Source organism: Azolla caroliniana, unplaced genomic scaffold, assembly GCF_043228905.1.
Source record: "Azolla caroliniana isolate FFs.n. ecotype wild unplaced genomic scaffold, voAzoCaro1.0.p SCAF_12, whole genome shotgun sequence".
In the NCBI taxonomy this organism is placed as follows: Eukaryota; Viridiplantae; Streptophyta; class Polypodiopsida; order Salviniales; family Salviniaceae; genus Azolla; species Azolla caroliniana.
The window spans coordinates 1,889,721-1,902,357 of NW_028230447.1; the positions used below are offsets into that span (position 1 = coordinate 1,889,721).

Below are 12,637 nucleotides of genomic sequence, written 5' to 3' on the forward strand. Positions count from 1 at the left end.
CAAGGCACTTCCTCTTACCTTTATAATGCTAAACAAATATTGTTTCACATGTTTGTTTGCTAAATAATATTATCATAAGTTTGTTGGTTATGTTTTGGAAATGGTCAATGAATGGAAATATGATCAAATGCGGGGAAAAGACAAAAAGAATATCCCGCACCAAATATTTATAACACGTATTTATTCGCAGTGTTACTCACATGCATATCATACCGTTGGTAATTCTGGTATTTCTTGACCACTAGCAATGGAAATATAAACTTCGGTATCTCCGGTTGTGTTTGACCAATAGAGATAGAACAACAAATGAAAAACATTGGACACCCACAATAAAAGTTTGTAAAACATGAACGTTTTGGTGGGCACCAATGTATAATTGCCTATCTTTCTAGCATTGTTTACTAGTTATGGCAAAAACAACCCCTTGGGGATGGAATATAGTAGATATGGTGTCGTTTTATCCCTCTCATATTTCGTGTGTAAGTATATAAGTGTTTTGTTGAAAAGGTTTTCATTTCTTTGAAAGCTTCCGGATCTTAGTTACGTGTGTGTTGGATTCCCATGAACTTTTCAATACATGATTGGTTTTTAGTCAATACTAAGGCCTTTCCTCAACTTTTAGGTCATATAGATCTCTTTAATGAGTTAAGTGAAGAGAACTATTGGAGAAGAAAAGTGGGGCCCAACACAGTTTTCCTCCAGGCAGCAAGGTATTATGCATATATTATGTGTGTGTGTGTATATATATACATACATACATCATCTAATATGCGATCATGGGATTCTTCCATTTAATTTTTTTCAAACTTAATGATGCCACATAGAAGTGCATTCAAAGCAGATATGTAATGTCAAATGTCTAAGTAGATAAACAAAACGTTACATGAAATTTGGTTGAAGTTTTATCAAAAGAAATTCATCATGTAATTGTAGAATATAAGTTAGTAGCGATTTCCATCTCGACTTGAATTGCACTCGACTAGTCCCTCTTTTTTCAAAGTTGATTATTTCTCACGTTTTCTAATGTCCCAAACATAAAAAACATTTCTTTTTCTTTGTTACGTGGATACTTTCTCAATGTCTTCGTTCATTGAAAATTTTAAGTCTCCTCTCTAAAGAAGACAATTTCTATGGAGGATGGAGAGACACCAATATCTCAATATAATAGGTTTGAGTTATATATTGCCTTCCACTTTTTCGAACTCTCATGTGACTTACCCATTGCGTTTTCAACAAGGCAACATTTTGAAGTTTCTACTAGAATGGCAAGCCCTTCTACACATGTATAACATTGATTGACACATGGAAAGAAAACAAAAGAGCCCAAACCAAGTATTTGCAACATTAGTCCCAACCCCATGTATAACAAATTATATTTATTTGCAATGTTCCCCACATGTGTATTATATATTCCTCCTCTTTCGTGACCACTAGTAAAGGGAATACAAAGAAAACTATGTTTGTGAACATAAACATTCTGATGGACTTGAACCATGAAAGATGGCTTTAATGACATTGTTGATGAAGAGTTGGTCAGCTTGAGTATACAAGATGTCAGGTATTTGTGTTCTTGGTGTATATTAAATGGTAAATTAGGGTTTTGGAATGCAAGATTCCCCTCCCCTATATGATTGTTGAGTGTCAAAGGTTGTGAAAGGGAAATCTGGGATAGGGGAAAGTGTGTGTTTGGTTATGATTCTTTCTTTCTACTTTTTATTGTGAAATTTGGGCTTGGCCCCGGGCCTAAAGTCAAGTAGAGGGTAGATGATAAGATCTGACAATTACAAACAATGATTGACAACAATTCCCAAAAGCCACGACAATTGATTCACGAGCTAACAAATATAGCATCTCTCAATGTGGTGTAGACGCTTAGATGCTCCCATGAAGGAATTGCTTTGTGGGGATCTATGTAATCTAACTCATCATTATAAGCTCTACTTGATAGTATTCAACAAGTTATGTTGTGGTGTGCCACATGAGTTCTATAGTGGGTGTTTCGCACAAAGGAAGCCTTTAGGTGAACCTTTGCATGGAAAAGGCCACACAATGGTTTAATTTGGGCTAAAAATGATTGGGTGCTTCCATGAGTCACCCAACAACAAGGCACTGGATTTTGCAAAATTGGGAAAATAGAGTTCAATTCTCAATGCGTGGAAAAACTTTAGAGTATAACTGAATTCTTATTTTCACGTGAGCATGATCACATTCCGGGGTCACCCAACAAGAAGAAATTGGAGTTTGTAGAAGTGGGAGATATGGGTCCAAATCCAACCACTCATCAAAAATTTCGAGTATACTCAATATTTCATATTTTCTCTAAAGCATGATTGTGGAACATGGGAGATTAGGAAATAAGATATTTTCTTCCTTTCAACTTGTGACAAGTTTTTAATGAAAGAAGGGAGCAACAGATGGACAAGCAATTCCTTTGGGCTTACTCAAAAATAACAACTCTGCAAGTTACACAAGCATGTGCTTCTCAATCCCTACCAAACATTTTTTCCATGTTAAACCGTTGTAGACAACAACGGACCCGTTGGGCCGACATGGTAGTACATCTCCATAGGTTTCGTAAGAAAACAAGCATTTCACTTGTGGAGAGATGTGCCATGACATTTTCCATGTCAAAGATATGAAATCAACTCATCGATGCCAAGGAAATTGTCATTTCCCTTTTCACGCAACACCTATTTTCTAAAACAAGTCCACATATGATATTAAGCAAGACAAAATAAATGTAAGGAGATTCAAGAAGAATATGGTCATTGGTTATTGATCCCCAAAAGATACAATATATTTGGCAACATGGATCAATTTATTTCAATTCCATAATTTATAAAACACTTTTTCAAATTCCCAAAACACACACACAACAACGAGAAGTCTTGCTCATTTGGTAGCATCTCAAAACTCTTCTTGGATATTAAACAACATTAAACCTTGACCCACATGTTTTAATACTCAACTCTTATCATTTGTGTAAAAATATCAACTCTTACCATTTGAGCTATGTTTTAATGTTCTTTTACTCTTCACCTTTCCACATTTCCTAGTGATCACTTCGACTCAAATCTCAATGTAGTGTAAAACTTAAATTTAGGTTGATTTCTCTCTTTATGCACGCTACATCATGACAACAATTTCAATTGAACCAGTTGTAGGGTAGGAATGCTCATCAAAATATTCGCTATTTAGAGACGTTTGTATTAATTATTCTTAAAAAAATTGTTCCCCCCTTGGGGGTGGAATATACATAGAAGTCATGTGTCATGTATAAGTAACTTTTAGTCAAAAAGGGTTCCACTTCTTTGAAAGCTTCCAAATCTTATGAACACATCTTGTTGGATAATGAACTTTTTGATACATAAATGGCTTTTGTCAATAATGAAGCCTTACCGTTGAGAGTTCGTGCGAGATCATTTTCAAATTCATGTATTCTAGATTTTTATATGAGTTTCTGTTTTCACTCGGTTGTTGACCCCACAATGAATGACAAATAAAATATTGATGTGCCAAGAAATCTTAGATGAAAAGGGGGGGCTAGCATCGTGTGTTTGTGTGTGTCATCAAACATGTGATAATGAATTTTGCCATTCATAGCATTTTGAACTTAGAATCTTATGCCACATGTAAGGCCTTTAAAATAAATGCCAATGTCAAATGCATAATAAGGTAAAGATAAAACTATATAGAAATTGTTGATGCAATTACATGACCATAAGTTAATAGCCATTTCCATCGAGATTTAAACTAAACCTTGTTAGTCCCCTCTTTTAAGTTGATTTTTTCTTAATCCTTCTATTGTAGGGTTTAGAGCTTCTGGTCTTATTTGGGACATGGATAGTTTCATCTTCTTATATCAACTTTTTTGGAGGGTCAACAACGGCCCAAGATATTATGCGCTTGATGTCGTATTGTATTCTGATTTTTTGAACGTTTATGTGACTTGTCTATCAAGTTTTCAACAAGGCATTTTGAAACTTCTACAGGGATGGCCCACCCTTCTACATATGTAAACAATTAGTACAAAATATTCGAGGGGAAGGGACATTTTGCAAAGGCCACGACAGCTTTCTGATCGAACATTTATGTGATTTGTCTATCAAGTTTTCACAAGGCATTTTGAAGGTTCTATAGAGATAAGGGACAAAATATTCGAGGATAAGGGACATATTGGAAATGCCAAACCCCAGCCTCATGTGGAAAATTCTAACAAATGTTGACCATTCATCATGCGTTCTCAAAGGGGAAAAGATTTGGAGGTCGTGAAATTTTGTCTTGCATAGATGATAGTGTAGTTTTGAGGCTTCTCAAGCTTTCCCAAATAACTATGAAATATGTGATAGGCTTACTCGAGTTGAACAACGATAACCTAGTTTCTAGATTACATTCCACATATGATTTTATATACCTAAGAATACCAAGTAAATGGACTATTTGTATTTGAAAATTGTTTATGCTTAATAATTCATAAAACATTTATGAGCTTGAACATTGACATCATTTTTTAAGTCCATCACAATGACTCCTAATATCAATCCAAATGTTAACATTGTATTGTGCCCCATCAAAGGAATTGTTTAATTGTGTTGGGGATTGGTGTCTCCCTAGTCTAAAACCAAGTGACCATGAGTAAACAAGGAATGAAACATGTAGATTGCATATATTTATGTTGGAACTATTGAGATATAGCATATTGTAATTTATAATCAATAATGATATACCGAATCACAACATTGTTATGTGTTCCAAATCATAGAATAGGTTGACCATCATTATTCTTGTATAAAAACAATTGAAGCTAATACAAAAGTTTAGGAACGATCCACTAAAAGAAGGAAAGGGTGTTTACACTATTGTCAATAAATATTATAAAAAGTTACTAACATAACAATTGCTAACAATGACACAACCAATTAAGGGCCTATATAAACGCATCATAATACTTGCATCCACATTATATTGGTTATGTTGACCTACACATTGCAACAAACAAGCACAAGTAATTGACACCATATACAACCAATGTTAGACTCCTACACTCCAATTGAAACCATTAGGTGTTGTCATCTCCAAATCATGGTCATCTGCTCATGGTGCAGAAAACCTCAATACCATGAATGATAGTGTATTTATTGGGTTGTATGAGTAAAACGGCTTGACATGATGCAGAAGTTAAATGTAGTATACATGGCGTGTCAAAGACATGTGAATGGTAAAGGAAGATAATATTGTGTAATCACCTTATTTACAAGTCATGGTTTTATTGGTTGCATTATAAGAAAAAACAATCAGGCAAATTCATAGCAGATTCATGACATTATGCCTAAATAAATTGACAACAGATGCAAAACTAAAACAAGAAACTTTGAGTAACATCAAATACCATATCAATTCTACAAATCGATATTAATTTTAATGGGAAATAATACAAGTATCACTAGGTACAAGTTTATCTGACTCTGACTTAGCAATTCTTAGAGTAACATCCAAGAATGATTCAATATCACATTTTCACAAGCAAATCAAGAAATCTCAATTTCAACCCTAGATATTTCACATGTTTGTGGTTTATAATGTGTGCAATCACATTAGGTTATTCTAGTGTAGCATGAATCTACTAGGACTAAGTCAGATTATCAAACACCATTAGTATTGCTGCACTTATTCCCTGGACGCAACAAATGAAGACAACTTTTGTGCCATAACCACAAGTTCAGTTTATCAAGCAACTAAAGCAAGGCAAATCTAAAAAGTGAATGAAGAAGGAAAAGAAACAAATTGGAAGCCAGCATATCAATTAGCTGCTCATTCACCATACAACATGGAAACTTAAATAAATGCAGAGACTGACCGACCTAGGTATAAAGCATCAATGAAAGGAAACAAACTGGATAGATATGAGATACCATAGTCATAAACGGGTTAGCTAGGTACTGTTTGCAGAAAGATCTACAGTGGCCAGATTCCTTTTACAAAGAATCAAACAACATTTTCTCAGAAAGGGCAATAAACACAAATCAAAATTGTATACATATTCATTGCAACAAATTTTTCACACCACCTCCACAAGGTAGCACAAGCTAAAGTTTTCGCATAATAATTAACTTCAAATGTGAGATACCAAGACAGATAATGATGACTATGTTAGAAGATGGCCACCTGATTCCAATCATCAAGAAGCATACACAGTTTCCAAATTGCAACAATGTGATACTTTTATAATCCGGGGAGCATTAAAATAGAGATTTACGAGGAGTGCATCACAGTGGTTAAGATTTCTTTGCAAAGAAGAAAACAAATAACCTTTAAATTTCTGGTAATCCTACAAAACCACCTTTCTTGAAAACTGTCCTCATAAAGTCATATACAGATATTATGCTTAATCCATTCTACCTTTCAAGGTTCGAGTAATAACTTGATCAGTGGATCTGCAGTAACAAAGTGTCATCAAAAACCATAACTTCCAAAAATAAAAACGCTGAGAGAAATGAATAACTTACACAACATGGACAATTCCTCCCCATCCACTTAAGCAATCTCTGTCAACTGATGAAAGCAAGGCTTGTGAAATAACTTCAAAGAGTTCCTCTGGTTCCTGTACGATCCCCATTCAATAAAAAGAATAGAAATTTACACACTTGTAAATTTGGCCTTCACAGTGTGACACCAAAACTAAACAACGGCTAATTTATTCTCAAATCGATTTTCTTTCAAATTTTTAACAGCCTTTTCATTGTTTTCTCATTCTCACTAGCAATTAGAAACAGTTTGGCTTGAGCCAAAACCAAATTACAAAACTGCAGCTTAAAAGTTTCAATGATTCAATCGGGTTCAGTTCGACTTAACTTCCAAACTTAGGAGTAACAGTTTTGATTTGGGTTTTGCTTGGATTGGGGTTTTAACAATTCAGTTTGAAATTGTATTAGTTTAATAGTTTACAGTTTAACAAAACTTTAAAAAAACACACCATGTTTTAAACGCCTTATGCCGCAAGCAAGTGTTCACTTAATGACTTAAAAAGCTTATAGACTCATCATTATAACATAATTTTTTTAAACAGTTTCAGTTTCAGTTTTAATGTTCATCTATTGAGTTTTAACGTCTGGAGATTTTTATACCTGAACTTAGTTTTTGGAAAACAAATTCAACATATTTAAGTTCTAAAATTTCACGACTATTTCCCATCCACTTGGCCTTCCAAATGTACTAAAAGATAATTTTCAGGGATTATATAAACTAAATAGAAGAATAACACAAATGTCCATCTAGATGGCCCACACAAACTTTCCTATCCAGCTGGAGATCTCAACATTGGCTCTATTTGTGTCTCTTTTCAACAACTGGCAATCCATGTTAAGCAATATTAGAAAGAGTCCCAATTCTTTGAAGGCTTGACTTTGAGTTCTGACAGTATGCGGGAGCAGGGGGGGGGGGGGGGGGATTGCTACATATGGAAATGCATAAAGAAGGATTTCTTGAAGTTTACATAGCTTGTACTTCATAAAGTCTTGGGCCTTCATATTCACAAACTAGAGTCTGCATTCACAACATAAATAGGATGAAAGAAGATACTCAAGGAAAAGCGAGGCACAATATTTATATTAAAGAGGGGTTTTTTTATATAACAAATTAAACAGCCAACACATACAATTAACACCGCTAAATTTTGAAAAAAAAAAACTAAGAAAAAATCGATATCTAATAGTTAGGATTCGAATTTCAAGAATATAATATTACTGTGTGCCAGATAAAAAATATGGATGTGTTTGTTCTAGTTTATTTCTGGTAAAGAAGTTAGGTAAATCAATATGATGGATTTCTTGTAATTAATATAAAATTTGGATATATTTAAGTTCTACTTGATTTCTGGGCTAGTTAAAACAGTAAAAATAAATTAAGCAAAATATTATGATGGATCTCTTGTAATTTGAAAAAAAATCCAAATACATTGAACTCCTGATTTCAACCACCTAGAATAGTTAGATGATAAGTACCATATCAGGTTTGTACATTGACTCACAAGCACCATATAAGGATTCACCAGCAGTGCCACCAACGACAAAGTCCTTTGCGAGTTCCCTGAATTGAACATTACATAATAGTTGGACACAAGACACCAAGCATTAAACAGATGCCACTGAAAACTATGATTCAATGAACAAAATGAAAATTTTGTTCTTTGATTGAATGCTCATAACATCATAATGAAAAGCATGTGCACTCACTTGGCACCAAGAGAGTCCATTGTACAAATGAATGGTTTCCCACTTTCATCCAGCCCAGCAATAACAGGTTGGCAGAGGTATGGACCAAACCTGCAATTCAATCATAAGATATGCTCTGTTTTTCTAGGTTAATGAAAAAATACTGACAATTTGATGGGTCAAATCTCAGCTTTAATTCTATTTTCGGTCTAAAGGGCATTTGAGATTTCAAACATTGCCGATAACTCTTCCAAAGGAGTGAATTTTGATGCAATACCAAATGTTGTAAAATGTATATCTAAGTTATTTAAGCATGTAATCCCGAACTGAGAGTTTTGGGTTGGATTGCAAATGAAGTTGATCTTGTTTAAAAGATAACACCAATTGGGCTCCACAAAATACCCAAGGTGTCAACTAAACTTGACTAGTACTATATTCAGATTAAGCTTCTATTGACCCAAGTTATTTAGAAACCTTACACTGGGCTTCAAATTTAATGCTTGACACAAAACGTCACCTGTGAAATTTGTCTTTTCTATGTTATACTGACTGTTAAATGGCTTCGTATTTAAATACCAATCCAATATATTACAAAGGGCTCCAAGTTTAAGGATCAATAAAGTATATTACCTTTTCTCATAGAGAATGGAGGACACCAAGTTAGCAAAGGTTTCAGGTCTCATGTTTCTTTCTTCTCGAAGTAGATATAGCTTGTGTCGGAACTGCAAGCGATGGTGCCTGCTCACGTCGATGAAATTCAAAGAAAATGACACCACATAAAAATCAAGAACCAGGAAAAACATTTACAGACATGAAAAACACATTCAAAACACTCAAAAAACATGCCTTCAACATACTCAAAAGTAAATATTAATAAAGGGGGAGAATAACAATCGGCAACAGTTTAAGAGGGTTCAGTTCGAGAGGGTCAAAACCAAACCGGTTTGAAACCGAACTGTTTAAAATTTTTGAAACCTGAACCGAACCGAACCGAACCGAACCACAAAATCCTTAAACCGAACTATTAAAATAATTCCAAAGTATTAACCATTAAACAGGTAAAACCGCGGTTTCATGGTTCGGTTTCGGCTTTCAGCTTAGGTCAAAATCAAATTTTAAATTTTAAATTTTCAAAATTTTCCAAAATGTGAGAATAAGGCATGATTATTAAAAGATTGTTCAAAAAAAAAATTAAAATTTTTCAAACAAATTTCAAAAATTTTAAATTAATTTAATTTAATTTAATTTTAAAAAACCATTAAACCGTTTAAACCGCGGTTTCTAACTGTTGAAAACGAACCGAACCGTTTAAAAAACCCGAACTGTTGAAACCGTTAGCCGAACCGTTGCCAATTGTTAGCCCAGGAGAACATGAAAAGCACATCGCCTCTAGTTTGTAAATGTAAGTATGAACTAGACTTTATAAACTTATAAGAGACATGCAGCAATATAAACCGCGGTTTCTAACTGTTCAAACTGAACTGAAACGTTTAAAAAGACCCGAACCGTTGAAACAGTTAGCCGCGGTTTCGCGGTTCGGTTGGTTCAAACTGGACTGTTGCCGATTGTTAGGGGAGAACATGAAAAGCACATTGCCTCTTGTTTGTAAATGTAAGTATGAACTAGCCTTTATAAGCTTATAAGAGACATGCAGCAATATAAACCACGGTTTCTAACTGTTGAAACCGAACCGAACCGAACCGTTGAAACCGTTACCCACGGTTTCACGGTTTGGTTCGGTTCAAACCGAACCATTGCCGATTGTTAGCCCGGGAGAACATGAAAAGCACATTGCCTCTTGTTTGTAAATGTAAGTATGAACTAGCCTTTATAAACTTATAAGAGACATGCAGCATTATAAACCACGGTTTCTAACTGTTCAAACCAAACCAAAACGTTTAAAAAGACCCGAATTGTTGAACCAGTTAGCCGCGGTTTCGCGGTTCGGTTCGGTTCAAACTGAACTATTGCCGATTGTTAGGGGAGAACATGAAAAGCACATTGCCTCTTGTTTGTAAATGTAAGTATGAACTAGCCTTTATAAACTTATACGAGACATGCAGCAATATAAACCGCGGTTTCTAACTGTTGAAACCGAACCGAAACATTTAAAAAGACCCGAACCGTTGAAACCGTTAGCCGCAATTTTGCGGTTTGGTTCGGTTCAAGCCGACCGTTGCCGATTGTTAGCCCGGGAGAACATGAAAAGCACATTGCCTCTTGTTTGTAAATGTAAGTATGAACTAGCCTTTATAAACTTATAAGAGACATGCAGCAATATAAATTGAAGAAAGAAAACTCACTATTTTAAGGGAAGGAACTAAAGCAACAAAAAAATATTTGAACTACAATCTTTTATCCTCACATTTAGCCTTCACAAAAAACTTTCCAAACTTGGGCCTCCTAAAACAAGAGAAAATCAGACCAGGCCTCTTAGAGGAGCAGTGTTAAAAAAACCAAGAAAGACATTTAAAGTGGTCAAACCCTCATAGGTTAAAATCAAGCTGAAAATTTTGTTCACTCAAATAAACATCGAAAAAAGAAACAAGAAAGACTTTCACCTTGCTTCCATAACTTAGAGAAAATACCTAAGTAGTAGCATTAATGATAATAATAACATCGTGATGAAAACATATTCCAGTGCATTCCAGTCATGTTGCTCATATCCGCCTTTAAATATTAATAATAATAACCGAACAATGGAGAATAACTTGGAGTGTCTGTGACATTAAAGAATTTCAAATCAAGCTCAGAAACAAAATACTCAAAATCCAATGGAGAGGGAAAAATACTTCAGCCATGAAAGTTCAAATTCAAGATCAGGAAACCTACTTCCAAATACTCAAGAAATAAATAATAATAATAATAATAATAATAATAATAATAAAGCCAATAAAGAAATTACATCAATGAAAGTCTGAATCAAATAGGAAACAAGAAGAAATTATATTGCCACGTCAATTAACATTGAAGGCAAACTAGGAATGCCTAGCTTTGGAATAATAAAATTACAAATATCATATGAACAATAAAAAACTACTACTTTTAGATTTATTTAGTTTAAATTGAGCTCAAGAAAGACCAAATGAAGAAAAACCTTTACAGTGTTCGTCACATCCATGAATTGTGAAATTCGATATCAGAGAAAATAACCAAAAAATATACAAAAAAAGGAACCAAGATGAAATCTACAGTGCTGCTAAACCCCATTGAGTTAAAATTCAATCTCAAGAAAACATACATCCAATTTAGGAATGAAAATAATAAACTCGTAAAAAAACGGGAGTAGAATATAGCTTTTACAGTTTTGCTTACATCCATGATGCTCGTATATTCAAGTTCAATACAAATAGAACAAAAAACAAAGAAATAAATCTTACAGTGCTTGCATCCAATAAAATATATGTCTTGAAAATACACAAATGGAAAAGATTCCGCAAAAAAAAACCAGTAATCATGAAAGTATTCATCAAAACGTGTCTTCGAAGTACTCAAAAGAAAAAAAATGCTTACAGCGTTTGAACGTCTGTGATGAGGCCAGACAGACCGATGTAGAGCTTTTCATGGATCTGGAAGACTCTTTGAAAATCTGTGGCTACAGTCTGCAACTGAACACCTAGGCGACGGTCGCAAGCTATGGCGAAGCAGTTCTTCCCGACCATAGCAACAACAGCGCTCCCATTGTACTCGAAAATCTGAAAGAAATCGATGAGATGAGGGAAAGAAACGGACACAAAGAGGGGAGAGAGAGAGAGAGAGAGAGAGAGAGAGAGAGAGAGATCTTACCGACATGTCGAAATCACAGAAAGACTAGAAGGAAACACGCTGAGATTGGCGTGATTCACGAATGAAATGCAGGCTGCAAAGGAGGAAAAGAAGCAGCAGAAGAAGAAGAAGGCCTGCGTGCTGTGTCGAGAAGGAGAAGAGAGAAAGAGAGAAGAAGAGGAGAGGTTCTTCAGAATTACAAATATAGCCTATTCTTTTTATTCAGAAGTGTTAAAAACATACAACACAAATAGAAAAAACCTTCTCCATTGTCACTCTGGGAGTAAAGTATGGTTGGGCATGGGCATGGGCATGGGCATGGCAGGGCTGACCATACCAAACCTCTTAGGAAACCTTCTCCATTGTCACTCTGGGAGTAAGGGAGGCATGAGCATGGACATGGGCATGGGCATGGCAGGGTTGACCATACCATACCTCTTAGAAAACCTTCTCCATTGTCACTCTGGGAGTAAGGGAGGCATGAGCATGGCAAGGTTGACCATACCATACCTCTTAGAAAACCTTCTCCATTGTCACTCTGGGAGTAAGGGAGGCATGGGCATGGCAGGGCTGACCATACCATACCTCTTAGAAAACCTTCTCCATTGTCACTTTGGGAGTAAAGGAGGGATGAGCATGGGCATGAGCATGAGCATGGCAAG

The 12,637-nt window shown here is 35.1% G+C and overlaps 1 protein-coding gene across 1 annotated transcript; it reads right to left on the reverse strand.

Moving 5' to 3' along the window:
* Nucleotides 1–6,131: 6,131 nt before the first annotated feature.
* LOC147856779 (proteasome subunit beta type-3) lies at nt 6,132–12,129 on the reverse strand. The gene is made up of 7 exons (XM_087328783.1): nt 11,997–12,129; nt 11,724–11,905; nt 8,841–8,948; nt 8,232–8,321; nt 8,001–8,085; nt 6,507–6,601; nt 6,132–6,434 (listed from the first exon to the last, which is right to left on the reverse strand). The coding sequence occupies exons 1-7, from the start codon at nt 12,000–12,002 to the stop codon at nt 6,386–6,388; spliced, it is 615 nt and encodes a 204-aa protein (XP_087184909.1). The 5' UTR covers nt 12,003–12,129; the 3' UTR covers nt 6,132–6,385.
* Nucleotides 12,130–12,637: the final 508 nt, after the last annotated feature.

Excerpts from the sequence above, each read along its gene's own strand:
- LOC147856779 (XM_087328783.1), bottom strand. Across the intron at positions 8,949-11,723 it reads ATCACAGACGTTCAAACGCT|GCACCATCGCTTGCAGTTCC; the intron begins GTAAGCATTTTT and ends CGACGTGAGCAG. Across the intron at positions 6,602-8,000 it reads CAATGTACAAACCTGATATG|GAACCAGAGGAACTCTTTGA; the intron begins GTACTTATCATC and ends GGGATCGTACAG.